Source organism: Papilio machaon, chromosome 4, assembly GCF_912999745.1.
Source record: "Papilio machaon chromosome 4, ilPapMach1.1, whole genome shotgun sequence".
Classification (NCBI taxonomy): domain Eukaryota; kingdom Metazoa; phylum Arthropoda; class Insecta; order Lepidoptera; family Papilionidae; genus Papilio; species Papilio machaon.
Genome location: NC_059989.1, coordinates 9617923 through 9645381, shown reverse-complemented (window position 1 = coordinate 9645381; position 27459 = coordinate 9617923). Strand labels below are relative to the sequence as shown.

The following is a 27459-nucleotide window of genomic DNA, read 5'->3' as shown; positions in this document are numbered from 1 at the left end:
CGACTAGATCATAAAACTAGGGATTTCAAAAAGTGGCGCATAGAGACACATAAATCAGTGGGCGAACTGATTACGGTCGCGACAGCCGGCACATCATAATGGCCACGTAATGAGAGCCACCCAATTGCCTGCGTTTTGATTTAATGATAGATTACAATGCCAATCAATAAAATGTATAAACACTTGGTTATAAAAACGTTTTGATCAGTTTTATGAAATGTTTTACTTACAACAAAAAACATTTCAAAATATTTGGTTCTTATTCATCATTTTTGGTTGTTCAGTTCAAAATAATAATCACGGATAGCGGATACTGGATAGTTTTTGACTTGTATTAGATATTTCGAAAAAAGAGACAAAATTAAGTATAACTTTAAAAAAAATAGGAAAACAGCCAAGAGTATAAGTGAGATAAGAAATGTAACGCTCACAAATAAAACAATTTGAAATTAGAAGCATTTAATTCCTACTTATTTGCAACATAACTTATATTCTGTTTTATAATCCAAATATAATCTTACGAGTTATTAGGAAACGCACACAACACAACATATAGGTAATTTAAAACATAACATACACTCATCGCCTGTTAGCAGTGATGGCGACCGACTGTAAATTTTACGATTACTTTTTTCTAGGAATATTTAACACTATAAGAAACAATATTCAAGAAATAGAAATTATACGTATTTATTTAAACAACTAGCTAGAATTCTCTGGACTTGTTCTCGGTATTCAATTAATTTGTTTACAATGTCGCCAAACAAAACGTTCGATAGTCATCAATGGATCTTTATCCGATTACCCTCTATTTTTGTTCTCACGCTAACTCATTAGTAAATTACATTGAAAACGAGACAAACACATATTTCCTCGAATACTATTACGATTGTGAGACAAACAAACAAACGAAAGAGACAGCAATATTTGTCCATATTATATGACATCAGCAATTCGGTAACAGTCAATTGCGAACTTTTGCATCGACAACAAGTTATTTTAAAAAGTTATCGAAACGTTAAAAATGAGTGGGTTATTCGATGTCGACGACATTTTATCTGACCACGAAGAATGGCTGAAACTGGACGAAGAGTGGGGCAAACCAATAGACCTGGACACCGAAGAAGACCAAGCGCCGTATCTCAAGTCAATGTTCAGTACCTTAGACTTGAAGAAGACAACATTTGATTCGTCATTTCTCTTCAAAAAGGTCAGAAGGAAAATCGGCAGACAACTATCAAAAAGATCGACCAATTCCTATCTAGATTACAAAGACTTTTTGAACGATTTGCAAAATAATGCATCGAGAGAATCCACGAAGCAATTTTACTTCGTCAATGGACAGATAATGTCAGCGGTTTCGGTTGAAGAGATATGCGACGAAATTGACAACTATTTCAAATCGATTGAGAAGTTGACATTAACTAGTACGATTCGTAATAAGAATGAAATGCCTGAAGTTGTCAAGTGCAGTATGTCTAGTGGCGATTTCTCTTTCGATGATACGGTTGTAGGATCGAATACAGACAAATGTGACAGTGAAGACATAAGCAGGTTCATAGACCAGGCATTTAATGATTTTAATTCTTCAATCGCTTCTATGGAAGACGTTGATGATGTGACGAGAGAATCAGTTACTACTTTAGTGAGGAAATTTAGTAGTGTTTTGAAGAGTCCTTCTATGAATTGCTGTCCGAGACGACAACGCCAATGCTGCGAGAAGTTCAGAGATTTAGCAGAGTTCTGGAAGAAGAGAACTCTGGAACATAACTGATTTTATTTTATAAGTAAAAAGGTTAGGTAATTCTATATTTAAAATTTAATCAAATAGAGTATTATCTAACTGCATGTAGATATTTAATTAATTTAAAATAGTCCACTTTTGTTATGTATCTAGCTGTCGCACGCGACTCGGTTCGCTCAAAAAACACTCAATATTAATTGAGTTTTTTTAGACTATTAAGTCTATATGTTCTTCCAGACAATGTTCTCCATGCAATGCCAAATTTGATCGAGATTATTAAGATGTAATTCATTTTAGTTAGACGTGTACAATAGTTATATTAAAAATTAATTAATAAATATTATTAACTGCCGATTCATAGAAGGTATCTAAATATAAATTTAAATAATACTGCTATAAAATTACATAAATTACACATTTATTCATTGTTAAATTGTAAAATATTCAATTGATTATGTGTAATAAACGAATTAATAAATTACATGCGTTTTTATTTCTCTCCTAAAATCTATATACCTACTCGTATATATAAAAGAAAGTCGTGTTAGTTACACTATTTATAACTCAAGATCGGTCGAACTGATTTAGCTGAAAATTGATGGGGAGGTAGCTTAGAACTAGGAGACGGACATAGGAACTTTTTTATCTTGTGTGCATTTTTTTTTATTCCGCGCGGACGGAGTCGCGGGTAAAAGCTAGTATATGAATAGATAAAATGTTAAGGTGTGAGTAAAAACATGACGCATCAATTGATCTTTGAAATCTTCCAATAGAAATAACTAAACCAAAAAAATATTCATTGACTATTAAAAGTGACATTATGAAATTACGTCTGTTACAAAATCAACCCCTAATATATTTCAGCAAAACCTGCATGGTTTTAGTATATTTATTTTCACGTTGAATTCAACGCAGCGAGAAATTATCGTTCGACGTACAAAATAAACGGGTGTTATGAACGCGACTAGATCATAAAACTAGGGATTTCAAAAAGTGGCGCATAGAGACACATAAATCAGTGGGCGAACTGATTACGGTCGCGACAGCCGGCACATCATAATGGCCACGTAATGAGAGCCACCCAATTGCCTGCGTTTTGATTTAATTATACGATACAATGACAATCAATAAAATGTATAAACACTTGGTTATAAAAACGTTTTGATCAGTTTTATGAAATGTTTTACTTACAACAAAAAACATTTCAAAATATTTGGTTCTTATTCATCATTTTTGTTTGTTCAGTTCAAAATAATAATCACGGATAGCGGATACTGGATAGTTTTTGACTTGTATTAGATATTTCGAAATTTGAACCTTTGAGCTTGTCATACGTATGAATGTATCCATGTATGGCGGTCCTTGATCTAACAAATACATGTACCACAAAAAGAGACAAAATTAAGCATGTAAGTACAACTTTATAATAAAAATAGGAAAACAGCCAAGAGTATAAGTGAGATAAGAAATGTAACGCTCACCGCCAACTCTGAGGACCGGACTTAAACAATAACAACATCCTGGAAGCACTTAAAGAAAACCGAAAACGCGTCCAACAATCCGTAACACAGTAAACCAATAAAGCACAGTTATAAATAAAAATAACTGCCCCAGTTATAAATAAACGGCAACCGAGTAAAGTATATCACTAGACTCAGGGAGGCTTGTCACATCGTCTGAGTTATAGCGTCACACAACATAAAATATACAACAAAAACTGTTGTTCTTCCAACAGTTTTGCCCCATATTAAGAATGAGCGTAAACATAACGGCAATTTGGAATAAGGTGACTTTGGATTGTGGAGTCGCTATTGATACTAAATTTAATTCATCTGTTAAATAAAAACCTTTCAGTCCAGGATTCGTTTTTAACAGAGATTTAGCTACAATAACCAATCCTCCAGTTTCGTCCCATTAAGTTCATTTTAGTTCTGAAATTAAAAGATTCATGCCAACTGCATTATTAATTAATCCCTTACCGTGAATTACTTTAGACATCCATATACCTCAAAAAATAACAATCAAAATTACGTATAAATAAAGACGCTTATTTAATGAAAAGGTTGTACTTTAAAACAACATCGTCTCCACAGTAATCGCTGTGCTAAATCCTTCGCCCGATTCAAGCCCAGTTCGCGCTGTAATTCGTTATTTTTATTGTTTTTTGTTATTATCATTGTGCCCCCGGATTACACTATATGATACACGGGCCGGCGCTGGATGCGTTTAATTGCCTCGGACGGTTTAGAGTGCAACATAAATAATAAGATTAAGGTAAAGCAGTCAGCCTGAATGTTTATGAAGCGCCGTAATTCTTGCCAGCTTGTATAAAGATATCATTTTTACATATTCCTTATAATTTATTATTCAATTATGTTCGTGTATGTTAAATTTTATTTATTAAAATAGCGGTCGCCAGCGATTTTGTCAGCACCGAATTAAAGAGCAGAACAAAATGTCGCCTATAACATGCCCGTATGTATCAGCTACCTTCTCATCAAAATCCCGACGTAATCGGAGGAGCCGTTCCAGAGATTACCCGGAACAAAAACGGTTACAGACAGACAGACAGACAAGAATTTTCAAAAATTAGTTTTTCGTTATCAACAACAACAAAACAAATACATCACGTGTACGAAATATGATTTTTTTCGATAATACATCATACAGACTATCAAATTTTATTAACATTAAATTTAATGTGTGAATAAACTTTAATCAAGTATTGCTAATTTGATGTAGATCAAATTTTTACTAATATTTTTATATTTTCAAAAACATAATAACCACATTTATAACTCCGTAATAAATCGGAAAACAAAAAATTACCCTTCTAATAATTCATACAGCATGTTGGTCATATATTCGCTTTGAACACACTTGTTAACTTTGTTACATTTATATGAAAAGTGAACGGATTGAAGTTTGTTGCAGCAAACAACATCTGTAACATCAGCGCCGAGGCTTGTTTGACAACAAAAAGTTAATCCTAACAATAAGCGAGTGTCGGCAACGGATTCAAACGGTTCCCCGCTACCCGCTACCTCACGGATCCCGCTACCTCTACCCCGCGACCCCACTACCCGCACGCTCTACCCGTAATATGAACCATCTAATTAGCAACTTCTGCACATTTGCCCGGATTAGTTACGTATCCTAATTAATTTTTGTTATGCATATTTTTTCATTAGCTTTACATAAATGTAACTAATGTAACTTTATTCTTGCATATACTATATAATGATAAAATACATAAATACAAAATAATAAAACAATTTAAAATTAGAAGCATTTAATTCCTAATTATTTGCAACATGACTCATATTCTGTTTTATTATCCAAATATAATCTTACGAGTTATAAGGAAACGCACACAACACAACATATAGGTAATTTAATGTTGATTTGGTAATCTCAGAATATACCTATACATACTCCTTTAATAATTCTGACCTACTTGGCTTTTTATGTAGTATGTTTAAATTATTTTAAATAAGGAATGTCAGTATTATTTTCTTAAGATTGAAGTATGTTATAATAAATTAATTCCGTTTGTATTCTCAAATAAGTAAGATGTCTTGTAATCTAAAAATAACTGTTTAACTTTTATATACATATTTAATAATAATCTTGTATCAACTAAATTATATCCAATATGTTTGAGTAAGAATAAATATTTTCCGAATCAGTCTATAAGTGTTTATTTGGTTTGAGAGTGATCCCATCATCAACATCCACCATTTCAAGAGGTTATGGGCCCAGCACGCTTCCACATCCGCCATTTTGAAGAGGTTATGGGCCCAGCAATGCTGATATTTATATTTTTTGGAGCATTTTTCCTGTTTGGATAGCAAGAATTACAGTTGCAAACAAATATGTCAAGATGGAGGAAGAGTGACAGTTGCAAACAAATTTGTCAAAGATCCATCTACCATTTATTGACGGTGTTGAAAATGATGAATGCAGAGGCGGATGAAGTGATTTTTGAAGAAACGGTTCAAGAAGTGAAGAAGAGGTGACCATCGACGGTGTTGGAAAAGATGAGAGTGCAGCGGCGGATGGAAGTGGTTTGTGAAGAAACGGTTGAAATGAAGATAGAATAGAGAGGGTTGCTGTTGATGTTGTTGAGTTGGTGTTGAAGAGTTGGTGTTGTTGAGTTTGTGTTGTTGAGTTGGTGTTGTTGATGTTGTAGTTGTTGTTGATGTTGTAGTTGTTGTTGATGTTGTAGTTGTTGTTGATGTTGTAGTTGTTGTTGATGTTGTAGTTGTTGTTGATGTTGTAGTTGTTGTTGATGTAGTAGTTGTTGTTGATGTAGTAGTTGTTGTTGATGTAGTAGTTGTTGTTGATGTAGTAGTTGTTGTTGATGTAGTTGTTGTTGTTGATGTAGTTGTTGTTGTTGATGTAGTTGTTGTTGTTGGAGTTGTAGTTGTTGTTGTTGGAGTTGTTGTTGTTGGAGTTGTTGGAGTTGTAGTTGTAGTTGTTGTTGTTGGAGTTGTAGTTGTTGTTGCTGGAGTTGTAGTTGTTGTTGTTGGAGTTGTAGTTGTTGTTGTTGGAGTTGTAGTTGTTGTTGTTGGAGTTGTAGTTGTTGTTGTTGGAGTTGTAGTTGTTGTTGTTGGAGTTGTAGTTGTTGTTGTTGGAGTTGTAGTTGTTGTTGTTGGAGTTGTAGTTGTTGTTGTTGTTGTTGGAGTTGTTGTTGTTGTTGTTGTTGTTGTTGGAGTTGTAGTTGTTGTTGTTGTTGGAGTTGTAGTTGTTGTTGTTGGAGTTGTAGTTGTTGTTGTTGTTGTTGTTGGAGTTGTAGTTGTTGTTGCTGGAGTTGTAGTTGTTGTTGTTGGAGTTGTAGTTGTTGTTGTTGGAGTTGTAGTTGTTGTTGTTGTTGGAGTTGTTGTTGTTGTTGGAGTTGTTGTTGTTGTTGGAGTTGTTGTTGTTGTTGGAGTTGTTGTTGTTGTTGGAGTTGTTGTTGTTGTTGGAGTTGTTGTTGTTATTGGAGTTGTTGTTGTTGTTGTTGCAGAATGTTGTTGATGTTGTTGTTGTTGCAGAAAGTGTTAGTGTAAGGGTTGTTGATAATTTGGTGGAGTTAATAGATTCGGGCAGTGGAAGCGTGGGTGTGAATCAATTAATTTTTGTTAGTGGAGGAAATTTCTATTCTGAATTTTTCATTTTTTCTTTTGCTCAGTTTTGGACTTATGGTTTGACTTTTAATACAAGGTCAAATATTTTACAGTCTAATATATATTTTAACGGAATTCAAATGAAATTTTTAAGAGAAACTTTTACAGGATTTTTTAAATATCTCCATCCTTTATAGTTTATTGTGTTTTTCTTGTGGTTTTAGAGTTTAAGAGTTTGTGGTTTTGTTGAGAGAATGTTCTATTGTTTTTTATTATTGGTGTTTTGTTGATAACTTTAAATATTTGGGTTTTCTGTACTTGTCTGTTGTTATGATGTATATTCTGAGATTAAGGGGGTGTGTTGATTTGGTAATCTCAGAATATACCTATACATACTCTTTTTGATAATTCTGACCTACTTGGCTTTTTATGTAGTATGTTTAAATTATTTTGAATTAGGAATGTTAGTATTATTTTCTTAAGATTGAAGTATGTTATAATAAATTAATTCCGTTTGTATTCTCAAATAAGTAAGATGTATAGTAATCTAAAATAACCGTTTAACTTTTATATACATATTTAATAATGATCCTGTATCAACTAAATTATATCCAATATGTTTGAGTAAGAATAAATATTTTCCGAATCAGTCTATAAGTGTATATTTGGTTTGAGAGTGATCCCATCATCAACATCTACGATTTCAAGATTTAAAACATAACATATACTCATCGCCTGTTAGCAGTGATGGCGACCGACGGCGACGCGTGCGTTTTAGTTCATCTGTATTTATTAACGCGCCGTTTCTGTGAAATACTGATTTAATTAACAAGTTCAACTTACGCCATTCAGTATACGATTCAACACGCATACCGAAATTTCTACTCGAGGAACTGTTATGTTTCCTAACTTCAATTGAATTTATTAATTGAAATACGGATATGAATTTGGAATGAGTGAAATATGTGAGAGTTATGTAAACACATTTAATGAAAATGTTCGGTATAAATGTTAGTAATACATATTATATTTAGAACTTGTTAAATTACACATGCAAGCACCTTATGGAAAAATTCTGCAAAGTGATTAGTCCGTAAATTTTACGATTACTTTTTTCTAGGACTATTTAACACTATAAGAAACAATATTCAAGAAATAGAAATTATACGTATTTATTTATACAACTAGCTAGAATTCTCTGGACTTGTTCTCGGTATTCAATTAATTTGTTTACAATGTCGCCAAACAAAACGTTCGATAGTCATCAATGGATCTTTATCCGATTACCCTCTATTTTTGTTTTCACGCTAACTCATTAGTAAATTACATTCAAAGCGAGACAAACACATATTTCCTAGAATACTATTACGATTGTGAGACAAACAAACAAACGAAAGATACAGCAATATTTGTCCATATTATATGACATCAGCAATTCGGTATCAGTCAATTGCGAACTTTTGCATCGACAACAAGTTATTTTTAAAAATTATCGAAACGTTAAAAATGAGTGGGTTATTCGATGTTGACGACATTTTATCTGACCACGAAGAATGGCTGAAACTGGACGAAGAGTGGGGCAAACCAATAGACCTGGACACCGAAGAAGACCAAGCGCCGTATCTCAAGTCAATGTTCAGTACCTTAGACTTGAAGAAGACAACATTTGATTCGTCATTTCTCTTCAAAAAGGTCAGAAGGAAAATCGGCAGACAACTATCGAAAAGATCGACCAATTCCTATCTAGATTACAAAGACTTTTTGAACGATTTGCAAAATAATGCATCGAGAGAATCCACGAAGCAATTTTACTTCGTCAATGGACAGATAATGTCAGCGGTTTCGGTTGAAGAGATATGCGACAAAATTGACAACTATTTCAAATCGATTGAGAAGTTGACATTAACTAGTACGATTCGTAATAAGAATGAAATGCCTGAAGTTGTCAAGTGCAGTATGTCTAGTGGCGATTTCTCTTTCGATGATACGGTTGTAGGATCGAATACAGACAAATGTGACAGTGAAGACATAAGCAGGTTCATAGACCAGGCATTTAATGATTTTAATTCTTCAATCGCTTCTATGGAAGACGTTGATGATGTGACGAGAGAATCAGTTACTACTTTAGTGAGGAAATTTAGTAGTGTTTTGAAGAGTCCTTCTATGAATTGCTGTCCGAGACGACAACGCCAATGCTGCGAGAAGTTCAGAGATTTAGCAGAGTTCTGGAAGAAGAGAACTCTGGAACATAACTGATTTTATTTTATAAGTAAAAAGGTTAGTTAATTCTATATTTAAAATTTTATCAAATAGAGTATTATCTAACTGCATGTAGATATTTAATTAATTTAAAATAGTCCATTTTTGTTCATGTATCTAGCTGTCGCACGCGACTCGGTTCGCTCAAAAAACACTCAATATTAATTGAGTTTTTTTTAGACTATTAAGTCTATATGTTCTTCCAGACAATGTTCTCCATGCAATGCCAAATTTGATCGAGATTATTAAGATGTAATTCATTTTAGTTAGACGTGTACAATAGTTATATTAAGTATTAATTCATAAATATTATTAACTGCCGATTCATAGAAGGTATCTAAATTTAAATTAAAAATTACATAAATTACACTATTAGTCATTGTTAAGTTGTAAAATATACAATTGTTTATGTGTAATAAACGAATTAATAAATTACAAGTGTTTTTATTTCTCTCCTAAAATATGTAATAATTATTAATCTTTTTGTAACATAACGCCAATGTTGAATTCAAAACTTTCAGATTAAGTAATTCATCTTATCACTTGCTTATTCAGGATAAGGAGACCTCTAGTGTTTTTTTTAAATATATAGAACATAGTAACGGCAGCTAGTGAGGTTTAAGCTTTCTTAATCAACTTTACTCACTATATAATCTGTGATGCTTTTGTTTCTGTCGTGGGTGTGGCTAACGTGTATTAGTTAATTACCTGAAAAGCGCATTACAAATATAAATTCATGGTTCATTAGGCAAACAGCGGTACTGTAGGAGCTGTAGGACACCGACCAAGTTGCCCGCTAAATCACTGGCCATCGTCTACGGACCACGGCCATAGAACCTACGGGTGGATATCACGATAACAATAGATGAAAGAATAATAAAAGAACTGTAATTAAATTGCAAGTAAAAGGATATATTAAATAGAAATAGAATTTAACTGTAAAATTTAATCGATGTGAATTAGTCATAACTAAGAATATAATCTAAATATTATATTTAAAATTAGAAACTAAAACCGATCTGAAAAGAAAACATGTAATTTAAATATGGAACAGTAAAATAAATTACATTTTTCTAAATAGGATCGCCAGTAAAATATAATCCCGTATGTTCTCAACATTTTGGCGCACTGACCGTAAGCAGAAACTTATTCCGGTTGCTCATGAGAGTTGGACACTTTGTCAATTTATGAGGCGGTATGAGACGGGCACAGTAGAGCCCTCTACAGGCACATTTTGTTAATTGACTACCAAGAGGGCCGATACATGCTTAATTTGCCACCCTTAATCAAGCTATTAAGAAGTTCTAGTGCCCAGCCATTCCGGTTGATATGAAGTCAATAATCATTTATTCATAAAATATTGGAATTTTTAATTTAAAAATTCTATAGTAGGACACCTCCAAGATAAGACATCAACGCGCACTTCTGATAGTATTTTTGTAAATTGATAACTTGATAGGAGCTTATCAATTCAAGTCAACAATTAGTCTGTAAAAAAATGAACATCAAATTCATCTAAGTGAGAAAGGCATGTCTTAGAATAATTAGATACGAGTACCAAACTTCCTAATTCTGTTGTTCAATACAGTCAATGTGTTGCTCCAAATCTCATATCACAGATCCTGGCGGCCAATTAGTTGTCAACGAGGTGCATGTAATCAAACGGCATACGTTGCGGTCAGCCCTCGCCGCACGGTGTAAACTTGTGACACTAGATGGCGTTGGTCGATGCTATATAAGCAAGTTGCAAGCAATCTAATAAGGTTACTAGTTGAGCCAAAAATTTACTTCTAAATCAACAACTAAGGGTATTTTTGCTTCATTATTTTAAAGGTTTTTTAAGGCTTATTAATTCTTAAGTCAGCTATTAATTCTTTCATTAAAGATGTTATTTGTCATTTAAGGAATTAATAACATTTACAAGATTGGGGGAAGAAAACTTGTCTCCTGCGATGTTGAGGTGAAAAAAATTGTGTTTCCATTAGTGAGGTCGCCCTGCGGCAGAGCTCTTAATCAATTTGGACAAAATCACCGGACTGAAGTGTTTTTTAATTAATTTTATGAGTGAACAACGCAACATGACAGTAGACGAATGGAGTCGGTTTTCATAAAAAGTTTTTTATCATTTTATTAATGTATTATTTTTTCTCTTGTATTTACTATTTACATATTATTGCACTTAATTAAAAACGAACCTTTTTATTAAAATCATTAGTCATTAGTAGTTATTATCTTACTAATATTATAAATGTGAATGTTTAGATGGATGGATGTTATTTGAAGTCTCCGGAACGGCTATACGGATCTTCATAGAATTTGGTACAGATGTAAAACACAGTCTGGAAGAACACGTTGGCTATTTAATATGTTTTTTTTTTTAATTCCGCGCGGACGGAGTCGCGGGCGGCAGCTAGTTGTATATGAAAAGAAGACACCAAACGTTCGTTTTAAAATATAAAGATATGTCCACACGAACGCTGTCCGCCGCGCCCGTCCACGCACTAATTCAATATGGCCGACGTAAGCCATTTGCGTTCGCGCTTGACGTATCGCCCGTGAACAAAATCAATTATGATTTTTTGATAGCGCCGCGGCGGCTGACTGATTGATGTGGAAAAACAATCAGCACTTTTCACCTGAAATTTATCCATTGTTCTTGTAGTTTCGAATAATCGGGCACAAAGTTTTATTTACATCGTTTGTCACGATTTAAATATAATTAAGTACAACTTATTTTTAAGTATTGTTTTGGTTCTCAAAAAATTTTCACTTATTGACTGTTTGCTGTGATTATTACCGTTTTAAGATATTTCAAGAGAAGAACGGACCTTGCCTTTCTGGTACGTTAAGTATTAATGTTAGCAATTTTGAAAAATATTTATTTATCTAGCTAGGAATTAAGATGACCCATAGCCCAATTTTAAATATTACCCCATTTAACTAAGTTACACTGCTAACTAAACATGCGACTGTAACTATAAAATATCGCTGCGAGTCATAAATTATTTCGAATGGCTATTAAGATGCACGCAGGTGCTATTTATGCGCGCGCGCAGATTATGCAAACACGTCGTGTGGCGTTGCCCTTTTCTGGAGATTTTGATAGATGATATTACATTAAATTAAAGGAAGGACATAAAATACAATCTGTATCGACATTTAATTACATTAATAGTAACACACGTCTATCGGTATTTGCATTCTTTACGAATAACTCACCCCATTAAGAACAGTGAAATTACGTTTTAAATTAATTTGCTTTCAATAGTGAATAAAAATTATTGTGAATTTTTATTTACTTATTTCAGAGATTATTATATAATATGATATATAAGACCTTTTCAAATGTATTATAGTTAATGCTATAACGTTTTCCTTTTGCAACGCTTACATCAGGGCTGCTTCACTAAGTTAAAAGCAATATTCATTAAGTGCTATCAACGCACGTTAATATCTGAGACACTTAAATCACGTTCACCCTAAAGCGGCTCATAACAACTGACATATTTATCCCTAAAATTAACCGAACGACGTCGTATTTAACCTTCCTAACGCAAACTAAAGCGTCAGGCGCGCTAACCTTCAGTACTTAACCTCTCGACAGCCGAGCGGGACACGCCCACAAATTAATCTGCTTACGGATATTTAATGCTCACATCACCTGGACTACGCCACCCCGCTGGCCCATTGATTTGAGTCCGGGCTATCGCTAGATGTAGCATTAGTATAGTTAGCGTAACGAGAAACATTAGGAATAATTGTTTTAATAAAGTAAACATGTATGTGATTGCACTTAAAAGTTGAAGATTCATTCTTCTAATTTTTGTCTGAATATTTGTATAACTCCGTTTTATGATCCTCAATTCCGTTTAATATTACGGAAAGTTGTGCCGTAACTTTAAAAGTACATGTTAAACTTTCTTGACCTCTAAGCTATGGTATTTAATTTAAATAACATACTATAATGCGGAAAGCAGAAAATGTCATATCTACAAATTTGAATTCTATGACATACCTACCAATACACCCTGATAGTGGATCGCTGAGAACACGGAGAGGAATTAGACTTTGTCGGGGCAAGGCGCCGCGTTCGACCGGATTAGTTTGGACCCTTGTTTGTCCATTCATTTCACCTTCTAGCATAATGTAAAGTTAATAAGTTAATGTTAAAAAAATAATTATTATGAAAGAATTTGTATTTCCACACTATCTAAGACGTCTGTTTCCTATCCACTTTGTAGAAATGTCATGTGTTTAAAATGCAATTAGATTTATCTGTCACTAGGTGTCACCCGCGACTCCGTCCGCGTGAAATTAAAAAAATGTGCCATATATTCTTCCATCTTATTCATCTATGTTCTACATATGTGCCAAATTTCATCAAGATTCGTTGAGCCGTTCCGGAGATACCTTGTAACAAACGTCCATCCATTTATCCATCCATCTAAACTTTCGCATTTATAATATTAGTAAGATAACAACATACATGTGGTTAATCATTGCTGTTATGGGCAAAATTTGTTAAACAATATTCGATCGTAAGTGGGAAGCGGATTTAATTCCCTGACTGTACACGGACAACTTCAAGCTGCAGCTGTTGATTTGAAGTCTATGTATGTTGGCCCATGTGTGTCACATTTTTAAACTTGCATTTCATACGCTACCCGAAGTTATCGATTTCGCTAATTGAACAGCACAACTGATATATTTTCCTAGAAAGTTTCCATATATTGAATAATATCTAAATTGCGGTGCAGCGCTAAATATCTCACGTTTTAATTTATGTGGCAAGTTGCGCAGTTTGTCGTCTGTTGCACCATGCAGGGACCAAGTTTCGATACAATGGGACCATAAATTGATAAGCCAACGTTTGCTGGACGTGTGATATATTGGTATTAGATGTTTGCGCCGGCGTTTGTCCTGCGGCTACTCAAGCCTTTCATTCTTTTGTTTTTACTTTTATCAAATGAAATTAATGTAGTTTTTTTTTACAATTTAGGTTATTATAATTTAATTTTTAAATGGAGTAAATTTCTTACTTTGTAAAAAGCATTATCTTCGCTAGTTATCTAATTTTATCCTGCCATGTATCAAATAGTGGTGAAATTAGTTTTAACTTCAGCATTTTTTTTCTAATTGAAGAAGTAGAAAAAGTTATTATTGGGTACTAATTTTGTCACATAGTTAAAATTAGTTTAGCAGTTGTTTAACATAAACTGATGCTGTTATCACGGTTGCACATTACGCGAACGCCCGCGTCGAGCGGCCCTATATTAGCGGCATCATTACACTGAGCCGTGGCCATTAACGCGGTAAAGTTATCAAAATTCAGCGCTTATCTTGCGAGGTATCAGCGCGCACGAGCCGCTCGGGACTGCGTTAGGACATGTTTATGCACGTTACGTCCCCCGCCCGCGACCCTCGGACACAATTACACCCGTTTTTCATTTTCTAATTATAAATGCAACGCGTGCGTTCGCGTATCACTTTTTAGTTATTTATTAGCTTGCACATTGCACTACGGTCTAATAAACGCACAAAGAAGGGAAAATATTAGCTTTAGATTACCATAACTCAAGTGCGTGTGTTGTACAAAGTAAGATAACTTTGTCCATCAAACACGAAGTACTTTTAAGGTTGTAGGCAAATGTTACGTATACATCATACTTGCCTTCTTTATGATTAGTATAATAATTCTTAGATGTTACATAAATCTCAAAACTACATGTCACAAAAGGTAAATATAAAACAAATGAAGTTAGATTCAAACAAAACAAATCTCTTTAACTATTGAAAGAAAGCTATCCTTGTATCAAGACAAGATTGAGTCGCGTCGGTGGCCCTTCGTGAGTGAGTAATTGTTTTATCCGGCAATCGGGGGCTCGTAATTAGGTTCATTAGCGCGCTGAGGTCAGCTACATTCATCACAGTCGAAGCGTCAACAGGACGGTCACGAACAGGGAATCCTCTGTATGTTTATTTTTGATGGTAATAAAATACATAAAACCAAAAAAAAGAAAACATAATTCACGCTCGTAACCCATAGAAGTATGTTTTAAGGTTAGTAATACATCTGCAATTTAATGTCCATGGTCAGCGGTCGCTTCGCTATTTCGGCGAATTCAGGTGAACTTGCTCGTTTACCACCTTATAACATAAAAATAAAATGAGGGTTAGGCAGAGACAACGGACCTCTATTTGGAGCGGTCTTGACACATTTCTCTCAAAATGTATCTGATTTAATACATAGATTTATGTATAATATTATCCTTTAATGTATGCACAATAAAGTTCGCGTCAAAAGTTTCCTACGGTATTTTTGTATATACTTTGAAAATTTATTTAATTTTTCACATTAGCAGAACGAATAAATCGTCAATATAAAGAGTTGTAGCGACTACTTTTTAATTTTCGTTATTTATATGTGAATTAATGAAATAAAGACCAGCACTAATTGAAATCTAAACATCAATTTTTCAAATGCCACATATTAATTTGTCAAAAGAAATATTTTAAAGCTTCGACAGAGTACATACATCAATTAGGAGTGGACTGAAATTAATCTAACGACGAGTACACTAACAGAGCGCCGTCGAGTTAGAGTGACCATTCTTCATTAGCACAAAGGAAGTCCCCTTTTGTCTGGAACCTTTCGTTTGTGATTGTTTAGTGCCACTGGACAGACTTATTCTGAGAACCCACGAAGACGAAGAAAAAATAACAGCAAGCATAAATTACAAAATTATAATCACATGTTCCAAAAATTTACGTCCATATCTATGATTTATATATCAAAATAACTCATAAATTTTGTTTAACCACAAAATTTAGTGACCTTATTTGCTTACCTACTAATTTATCTTATTAACAAAAAAAATTAAGTGCGATATTAAAGCGATGTAATTTCGAAGTCAACCGTAATAAGGCTCTCGTCGGACGGGCTTGATCCCTGTCAACAAATCCGCAGTAAACCCTGACTCGCTGTCAGCCGACAAAACAATGAAATGATTAATGGACACCCTTCTTGCACTCAACTATCGGGCCCTGATTCGATTTGTACCACAGAGGTTATACTCTGTTATTAATTAAATAAATAAATCGTTTCAGTTGCTTACATGTACCATTATTATTATTTTAAAATTATTAGGTAGTTAAAAAAAATCGGGACATTAAACATTAAAAATTAATCTACTTATTTTTGTGTTAAACAAAAAGCTACGAATCCAACCAACGCCTTCAGATATCACCTGTCAGACATTGGGCTCCGCTAATCCTGACGACTTGTTGATGCCACTCAGGCTTTCCTTGGGCTCGAGTGACGGCCACGTCGAGGATTACCTCCGCCGGACAGATAAGCAACATTGTCACAATCTTAACAAACATCCTACATACATTTTGTACCTGAAAAGGTCAAAGATAAAGGTATAACATGTTTATAAAATAAAAAAGTTACAAAAGAATAAATAAAAAAACCACCTTATTTCAGAATCATTAAGAACCATTGCGACTCACATTTAAATTTAGTAAAAAAATAAGCATATTCGTGGAAACATACTTTAATTTAATACACATATGTACATAAATTATATACTTAAATAGTGTAGCGATTAAAATTCTACCTAAAAGTAACAATATACATAAAGAAAAATAAATAGAATCCCATTTTGTTCAACCCCCCACACCACAGTATAATCGTCAGATTACCCGTGACGTACAGACAAGAGTATCAAAAGCAGACGCCTCCTTCAATTAGACTCGCTAAACGTTTGCTCAACTATTAAAGTAAGTGACAAAACAAACTTTGCGTATTCCGGTTCAAACCGCCCTAAGCCGGCTCACCGCCAGCGCGATCCGCTTCTACCAAACTAAAGCACAATTTACCTTGAATTAGAACATCTAGACTATCAGTCACCTAGGATAATTAAATCGTTTATTTTTAGATCAATTTATTCGCTTATAGAATAACCCTGACCTTCAAACGGAGAATATTTCTTTTGAAACATAATTCATATTTAATACAATTTATGTTGCTCAGGAACAAACTAATATACTAATGGTGGAAGAATTTTTGACTTTGGTTCGGTAGTTTTTAAATTTATTCGTTAAAAACATAGAGAAATAGAAAAAAATATAAGATCATATATTTTACAAAAATATAAACAAAAACAGTGTATAATTATAAACATTTGAAGTGATAAAGTGAGTCGCAAAAGCTCGCCGGTGCAATGATCCAAGGCGAGCTATGCGGTGCATTAAGTTGTCCGTATCGGAATCTTTACGGTGACCATTTGGAGACATTTGCGATTCTATGGAGCCGCAATGACATTTAGCTAAAAGGGTACGATGTAATTGTGACTGCCTTTATTTTTATTCGGTCTACTCAGTATAACAACCAAAGATTATACAAACTCGGCAAATGGATTACGCTTTACTTATTCAATGTTGTTTGTGACACGTCAAGTGAAAATAATTATTTATTTAGTGAGTATACTTAATTTATCTATTCCACCATTTTATACAGTTCTTGGTGTTCATAGTTTAAACTAAAACGTTAAGCCTAAACTGTTAAATTCGTATTTAACGTGGCCATAAACGCCTCAAATCCTCCACAGAATAGTAACACAATAACGGGAATCCATTACCAAATTGTTTGCGGGCGTAACAGCGAGTGGCAAAGCGCGCGAACCGCAAAGCAAGCATGGCAGCACAAAGTTTGCGAACCGGATTGCACCGGATTACACCGGTCGCCAGTCGGAGGCAGTTAGTCAGGTGAGATCCGAGTCGCGGGCTTACTACCAGTGTATTGCTGCGGTGCCATTCGTACGAAAACCACTAAGATTGCGGCATTATTTATTTGTTTAATAATTCTTTTTTTTTTTCAGAAAAATACATTGGCAATGAAAATTTAATTTCTGATTTTCATAATTTGAACGTCAGGATTTTCTTATCTGGTAAATCAAATTCGTGGATGTCTGTTTAATGCAATTTAAACTCAAATCTAATAACATATCGTATACTCAAGTAAGTCATAACTATCAACGGCTAATACTAATGTACATATAACACGAAAATTAATTGCACGTTAATGTTAATTATATTAGCAGTAAAGCAGCGTCAATCTACATAAACAAGCTTCAAGCAATCCCGAGGCAAAGCAGGCTCTTAAATCAATAGGTCTTTGTGCAGGTATCCTGAGCCCATAGAGGCCTGTTTGATTTAATATAATGGCCATATGGGCACATTAGACGATCAATTGGTCATCAATTGTTGGGTTAATTTGCAGTAAATACTGCCTAATCCTCTCTAGTCGAGGGTGGATCACGGATTCACGACATTGTCTAAGCTTGATCGCTGCAAGCCCGCTACGAGATCGTTAACCAGATATCGCATGCTATGTTATCTTAATAACGTAATTTGATTATTTTAATGTTGTATACTAGCATTATTGGATTTATACACTGGCTACTGATACCATATTTGACATTGAGACTAAAATAAACAACGGAATTCGATGAGCACAAACTAAATTTATTTGATCCAAAGAGGCGATTTTTAATCCACAGAAGATTCACCTGGCAAATTAATGAATTAAATTATAAAGTACAATTAAAAAACTTTATTTCCTCTAAACTGTTAAAGTAATTGATTAACAGTAATTCAGTCTCCGTAACTGCGGTACAAATTGCCGTCCCATATCTCAAGACGACAACGGCCTATCAATAAGGCGCGCTCGTAGCACGCGGTGTAAATTGGGCCGCTCGATTTACGAGCGCTGTTCGTAGCTAGTAGCTCCGTAGCTCGTAGCCTCAAGACGTAGTCGGCCGTCAGGACTCGATGGAGAGTCGATGTGTCGCCCCTGTCTCCTGTCCGACTCTAATTGCTTCCAATGCTCCTGTCTTGTTTAACCGGAACAATGAATTGGAACGTTCGCTACGCTTGATAGGTAAGAGACTGTCACATCTGGTCACTATCTAACTTTGATGGGTTGTACAAAATTTAGTTATGCGAATGTATAATGTTTCACTTACTAAAAATGTAATAAGTGAATAACTGAAACATCTAAAAGTCACTGCTATACTTGTTATTACTTTCGGTGAGTATCATTGAACTTAATTGAAAATTATTTAGTATAGAACATAGAATAATTTTTATAGCCTAGGTTTTATTATGCTAATGATTAACTAGACAAACATTATGTATTTCTTACTAATTCTTTAGATTGAACATAGTTTGATACGCACGTAATCTGGTTTACAATTGGAACATCAAAACCCAAACAATAGTATAATTTAGAAGTAGGCACGAGTGCGGTAGTAGTGAGGGGGAGGGTCACGTATGGTTTAAAACTAGCTGGGCGCCATCAACGTCAGATAGCGCGGGGCCTCTATGAGATGCCTTGTTTATAGCGCAACTGTCACACGATACAGTACGTTCACACTGTGCTATGGGTTTTATTTTGTGTCTGTATTAAATACATTAATAAAGTTATTGCAAATAGTATTAAAAAATATGAACTAAGTGATTTAATATTCTCGTCTTTTTTTATGTTATCATTAAGGAAATAGACCGACTCGAGTCGATCTCTTTAGTTTTAATCGACATAGAATACGTCGCAGTGAACATGATTTTTTTTTTGTTAACTGTACACATGATACGTTAAAACCTTATATATGTAACTGACAAACCAATATTATTTAACAAATTATAGTACTATAGAGTTAACATTTTGGTAAAAAAACATTCTAAGCAGCATAATCAGAACGCTGGGCCACCCTATACATCCGCCGATAAGGCCTTTTGTATCTGAAAATAAATAAAATAGCTTAAATATGTCCGGCAGGGGACACAAATTGTTCTCATGTGTGTTACACACTGCCGCCGCCGCGCAGACCTACAATTCTAGATAATTCCGGTACAGATATGCGTAATACGAAAATGAATACCTCGCCCGTGTTACTGCGGGTTGGGAACTTGGTTAGGATGCGATTTTGCCGAATTAAATTACGGTATGTTTCTTTAGATTATCATTTCTTATACTACATATCTCAATGGTAAAGACAATATGTTAATTTAGTATTTTTCTGAAAAGACTACTTTTTGTTTTAAAATTTAGATTTCAATCCAAATTACTTAATTTTGACTATCCGCAAATATATATTATTTATGTGTTATAAACCACATTCTAAATTCATAAAACTAACTTTGGTACTGTAAACATATTTACTGTGGCAAATAAAAACCCGAAATAAGTAACCAATTTTATATATAAAAGCGTTAAACTCGTTCAAACTTTTAAAAAAAAACGTTCAAAAAGAAAAAGATTGCAGCGAAGCCTTTTAACAGCGAACACTCGTAGATCTAGCAGTCTCACAGGGCAGCTCTTTCCATTCCGAGACCCATAACATAAACATGACGGTACACTATTAAAACTTGGACTCGTTTTGTGAGCCGAAATATTATTCCACTACCTTCCCTCTAGCCGTATCGGGCGCAGGGCTGCCAACACATTTACATTTTTATTTTATCTTATTACACGTTGCGTATGCCGGTTTCGTTTCGGTTTTAAAAGTTGGCGGCACTCGGTTTAGGAGCGTCGTTATTTTGTTATCTGTGTGACGTAAGCCAATTGATTTTGTTTATACAACAGTGCAAAGTTACTTCGGTCAGGAAACGTATATTTTTATAATACTGGCTTGTTTTCTATTTGGTTTTATCAAAAAGTGATAAACAAAATTTAGAGTAAAGTTTACATAAAAGTTTTTACAATACAAGTGGATTCTATGTACAGTGATTTCATGTTTGTTGTTGAGTAAAAATAAACGTAAATAAATTAAATAACGTCGATATTTGTTTCAACCAAGTTTTAGTTTTAACTACCTTTGCTTATTTTGTCCTTTATCTTGTATTAGGCATGTACCATTTTCACTATTTTACCACCTATGGCCAATCCAGGACGGCGTTTACGTAGTTTGTAGCAGACGTAACATACATCGGTAAGATAAATATTTATATAGATACTTGTTTGATGTAAGTATATATGTATATGGTCTTTAATTTAAATAAGCGACAACCCTAGTACGCCGAATAGAGTCCAGTGTAGTCCGGCGACTGTCTCATAAACATGCCCCTGTATCAGCGAGTAATCTGCGGGATTTGTCGATCAGGCGCGGTATCCACTGGCCAGATTTGTACGGGGCTTTGCCGCCGATAGGGCACATACGTTTTGCTTTTCTTGCCCGCTATTTATGGCTCTGTGCGGCCAGGTGGAGCGAATGGGCTACAAGCGAATTTGTTTATTGCGTAACCTATGATTGAGAACGCCGATGTCCTATCTACCACTTTTTATATGTTTTACACTAACTGGATTTTGTGCTCGGCGTCACCATAAGGAAAAGCTTTTTTCCACCTTTCAATAATGTTTTTCGTAATATTCATTGATATCTTTCGGTCTTAATCTATTCTTATATAAAATAAGTTAATATGCCAGTGAAACAGACACAGTAGTTATTTACTTTAGTAGACATATAAATATTTTGATATTTGAATAATCTACTAATAAGAGAGCAGTAAAGCAGAAAATTTCTGCCTCTACCTAATTTTGCGTAATTCCATCCCAAAATACATCTTGATAAAATTAAGACAATACAATGAAGTGTCTATCAGAGTGGGTAGTCATGCGTTCAGGCTCGTCCTTATTTAGCCGATGGCTCGTCAAAACTGAAGGAATTGATTCGACAACGTCGGCCGCCGTCGACCACGGCTTGTTGAACATGTGAATGAGTGCGGCACTAACGCGCCGCTGTTGCCTTGGAACTACAATTATAATCTCTTTGAAATAAAATAAGTGTGTATTAAAGTAAACTTGCAAGTAATATTTTGTTACTAGCACTTATAGCGTCAGTTTTCTATAGACTAGTGTTGTTACAAGTTGAACAAGAGTGTTCTCACTTAAAAGACAAATTTATGGTAAAGTTAGTAAAATATTATTTATAGTTATAAGTACAATGTAGCCATGATCTAAGTGACAACGAACACCAGCACAGCAATTAAAGGCAACCCTATCCAATGATAATAACCATAAAAAACTTTAATAAACAATGAAACGCGAGCGGCCTGTAAATTTGACGAAAACAGCGACGAGTGCTCCCCCTTAACTGGCCATAATTACGACCATTTGGTGTCATCTTACCCTTAAAGAGATCGTAGGCAATTCTGCCTGTGAAGGAGTCAGGGGAACCCGCGAGAAATGTTATGTTAAAGTTGACTTTATCTTCTACGAGATTTAAGTAACGCACGTGGTGTGTGATAACTGCCTACGAGGGATAAATAGATACGGATTAAAAATATATTAGATATTAATTATACGATTATGTTGAAAGACGAATAATACAAATAGAACGTATACGGCAAAGACGTATTTATGGAAATTTTTTAAGACAAAAAAAAGTTATAGTCTTCATCAAAAATTAATAGAGGATTATCTCATCTAAGCTAACCTCGCGAAATAAAACCGCGAACAGTAAATAATATTTGATATTAATGATAATGGCGATGTTTCGGCCGAGCGTCGGCGTCGGGCGGAAGGTATAACTCAGGGCGCGTGACGCACGCCCTTTGCTAATACACAAATATTTACCTCGCCGTTATCAGTTATTTATTATGATTACTACGGGATAAAGGTGTGATAGATAAGCGCTACGGTTACAAATGGCCGAAGCGGGCCTCGATTTATTTGTATGAACTATTAATTGGAATGGAAATTCAGCGCTACGCGGCTACGCGGCTACGGTGCTACGAGGCAACGCAAACGCGTAATAAAATTAAACGATCAACAAAATGCGGTACATTAATTTATTAATGTGCAATTTGATAATAGTTATGATTGTAATATTATTTTGATTGTTCTAAAATGTCGTTATATTTTATTATTTTATGAATGAGTAATCACGTCCATAAAGCAAAGAAGCAGGGAAAACTATTGTGTTCTAATTGATACTTATGGTACTCCTATACTTTATAACACTAAGAATTATTATTTAAAAAAATTATTACTGTTATATTACAAAGCAACTGATTCCTTCTCATTCTAATGTTATAATATTCATTGCGATTATGTTAAATAAAGGTATTATTAAAATGTATAAATCAAATGGCAATACCAATAAGGCGAATCGATAACAAATCACAGTGAATAGGGAATCAAAAGGCTTGGGAGGCTGCGCGGCCCTCCTGAGTTATTTGCTCAAGTTATCACGGGCCGTTTATCAGGGGCTTGTCACATTTAATAATAATTAATGATAATTGCCTTCCAGCTTAGAACGACAAAGGCGATCGCCGATCGTAACTTACTTCAGTTTAACTTGGAATTTGACTAGAGAACTGTATCTTGCGTAGTTCGGAACAGAAGCTCTAACAAGGAATCAATGGAGTTGATTAAATTGATAAGTTTTACTAAAATAATCTTTACTGTATTCTACTATTAGTATCTATAGTAATTCAAGTGAAACCAAAAAATACTTGGTACATATACAGACCAACAATGTTAATTAAAACCTAGTTAGATTTTAAAAATAATGTAATTACACAAATGCCATACTTAATTTATCTAAGTTTTAAGAGATCAGCCATGTGTGAAGCCATCTAGTGCCAAAATAAGCAACTTTATTTAACATATAATTATGACAAGGAAAAATTTCACTATTTCCAAACGTAATCCTAATTAATAATAGCTATAATGATTTCATTAGTTATCTCATAACCTAGATCAATTAATAAAAAATACAAAGAATAGACGAAAAAAATTATCTCAATAACAACTCCATAGCTCTTTGTCCATATACTTGGTGCAGCATTCTTAATCACTTAGCATTGGTAACCGGGCACTCGACAAGGTAAACAATATGAAGACGCCAACTTGAACCATAATTCACGGTTACTCCTTAAAGTTGGCTCCTACGCAAACATTTAACTGCATTGTTTGAGCTCGGGACGATTACTGACACACTGCTGTGTTATTGAAACGGCCTCTTATTTAACAATACTTGTTGTATAATACTTTGCCATATTGTTATGATTTAAGTTATATCGATAATTACGTATTTTAATAATTGCTGATGTATTCATTTATGCTTAAATTTATTTGATAAACTGACATAGTAAAGATAAATAAGTTTAAAACTTTTTTTAAAGTAAATAGTGTTATTTTGCCAGCGTTGACATGCTTAATATGTTACTAATGTTTCTGAGAGAGTAATATTAAAATGGACGCCTAAAATGGAAATGGGCGGGACACGTGATGCGCTCCGATGATGCCAGGTGGACGAAGCAAGTGACGTTATGGTCTGGTCCAGGAAGAGGCAAGAGAAAAAGAGGAAGACCCAAAGCCCGATGGATAGACGATATAGTAAAAATAGCGGGAAAAGCTTGGATGAGAACAGCTGCAGACAGAGACAAGTGGAGAAACATGGAGGAGGCCTATACCCAGCAGGGGACATGACCTCTTATTCATACAAAAAAAAAATTGTAATCACTGTACTTTGTCATGTTAAATAAAGGCTTATTATTATTATTATTAATATTAAAATGCCATTCAAATACTCCATATGCTTATTTCTTTGCCGGTCCGTTTTAGTTGAATTTTTAATTGGGTGTTACATTTGTTGAGATCAAAAAGCTTTTGGTAACTAACCAAATTAATGTTTAATACAATATTGCTTTCTAAATGTGATAATTTTTCTCCAATAAACACAGTGACGGTATATATTTCGGTATCAAAACATATAGAATCAATAGATAGGGATCCCATTCGACTAATCGCAAGCCATCGATCCGCTCTAGATAACGCGGCGTGTTAACAAACAAGGTATTGTTCGAAAAGTTTCCATTGCGAATACAATTTGTTGCTAAAACTCTCAGAGTTAATGGAACGTGAGCTTATAGGCCTGCGAAATGACAACGAAGACTACGATATTAATCTAATAAACAAAGCATAAATACAAATGTACATTTTTAATTTATATGTACTGTTACATTTTTCTTATACTATTTTATTATATAAAAGCCATATTTATATAGACATGCCAGTTGTTGAAAAAGTATATAAAAAATTTCAAATATTTATACGATATACGACCGATTATATTTTTATTTGGTTGCAATATATTTTTAAAACTACAATAGAAACGAGAGAATTACATAATTACTGTGCTAAATGGAGAGCAGAATGCGTGTTAATTAATCGTTTTCTTTCATCAACATTTTAAAATAAACATATTTAAAATATTTTTTCTTGTTTATTTAATTTTCATTGCCCTGTCTATATTTACATAATCCTACAAATATTGGAGGTGCCTCTGTTAGAATATTAACGTGAGCCGTTTGATTGTATCAAGCGATCTCTTTGTTGCGCTCGCGTATCGCCGCTCGATTAACATTGCCACTCCACTCGATATTGTGTTAAATAATGCCTTAAACTTTGATAAATGTACTAGATTTGTCTTAAAATATAACAGAAAAATAAATAGGTAACATGTCAAGTTATAAATCTAAAGCAACTAAATCAACAAAGGTATATAAACTCATATATAAACTAAATTACTACTTTATAATAGATTGTATTTTATTTCGCAAAAAAAAATCGAATGGACAGGATCCGGGACTTGAATAAATTAGTTTAACTTTCCAATCTTTTTACTTAGTCTTTAAAATAAATTAATTCAAACATGCCATCAGTGATCTAGTAACTCTACATCGTTGTGAATTAGCATTCGGGTCCTTTTATTATGAGATAGCTGATGGCATTTAGATGGTATCATCGCGCCTTGTATTGAGGTGGATAAACGAGTTTTCTCTTGTTACCGTACCATTTCAAAGTTTTGCGCCTATCAGAACTCGCTATTGTCTTCGACGCCTTATCGTCCTTTACATAGATTAAAATAAGTTAGATTGTCCGTTCTCTTAGAATTTACATTATACCTTGTCGAAACCAATTTCATACTTTACGAATAATTACTATAACTTTTATACGATCTATTTACCGAAAAACAATTCTTAAAATAAATTTCATTGATACTCAGTAACCATAACTGAAATTTGTTACAAGAGAACGATAAATGTTATACTTTTTGTTTTAAATTTTGTAAAATTTAGTTAATTTACATTAACCGTAGTGAATTGTCGTAATAAGCGAGCAGAGGCAAGTGTTGGTACTTTAAGAAGGCGCATGCAAAATAAATGCCGTTAATTTCCTAACAGATCTTAACAAACGCTCGATTCGTTGTTTAATTAAAGTCAAATTAGCGTTGAAAATGAACAGACAAACGTGTACGCAGCCCGCTCCTCCGCCCGCTCCTCCGCCCGCTCCGCTCGATTAATGAGACACCGCGCCCTCTTACAAATTGGCCGCATTAACACAGACGATAGATCGAAAACATTCGACTGTAACATGTGCGAATATACCCCTTAATTATCGCATTTATTCATTGTAATTGAAATATCAAAGAAGTATGAATTAATTATCATAAATTATAACTTTGGTAAATCAAATTAAATTAAACATAATAAATCTAGTAACTGATATAATTAAGATATTATTAAGTCGTAATTTTGAAGAAACTAATTATCATTTATTTTAATTTATGCAAATTATTTTAAAATTAGAAATTGTAGCATTTTCAAATACAAAAATTATAAATATGGTGTGCACTATTGTTAGTCCAATGTATATTAATGTAGTGGATTCCGCCGCCGATTCGGTAACGGGGCTGTCGAACGCTCGTCTTACGACTAAACACGGGCTGTGCTAACATTAATGATATTATTTGATAATAATTTTACGAAATACAAAAACAAATTCAAATATTTAAAATAAAAAAAGCTCCTACAAGTTATAGAACGATTTGACTTATCGTTCTTTAAGACCTCGTTTGTGTTGTGTGCGTTTGTTCTTAAAATGGTAAAAGATAGAAAACCGAACTAAAAACTAAATTACTCTACCGTTACCCCTCCCCCATTCGACAAAAATACATTAATAAAATTAGGATTTATTATATTTCTAGCTACAGTGCATCAAACTTATAGATTAAAATAGCATAAAAACTTTTTGGTCACTCGAGCTTATAAGGTTATTAAATTATTCATCCAAAAAGTTTCTAAGACATTCGATAAAATGACGTTATCGACAGCCCTGGGGAACTAGAACTGTCAATAAGGTCCGGAGTGATATCGGTTTAATTCGCGCGCCTGACGCCTGACGCCCGAGGCTCGAGGTGTGCGGGAATGTTAATTAAACAGGCAGACTGATCGCGCGCCGATACCGCGCTTCTTAACTTTATTAATACGCGCCAGAAG

General features: G+C 34.1%; 2 protein-coding genes across 2 annotated transcripts; both read left to right on the top strand.

Annotated features, from left to right (window-relative positions):
• The first annotated feature begins 982 nt into the window (after positions 1–982).
• Positions 983–1774, top strand: LOC123723624. The gene has a single exon (XM_045686862.1). The coding sequence runs from the start codon at positions 1025–1027 to the stop codon at positions 1772–1774; it is 750 nt and encodes a 249-aa protein (XP_045542818.1). The 5' UTR covers positions 983–1024.
• A 6584-nt stretch (positions 1775–8358) lies between these two features.
• On the top strand, positions 8359–9108 carry LOC123723623. The gene has a single exon (XM_045686861.1). It carries the CDS (start codon positions 8359–8361, stop codon positions 9106–9108), a length of 750 nt encoding a protein of 249 aa, XP_045542817.1.
• Positions 9109–27459: the final 18351 nt, after the last annotated feature.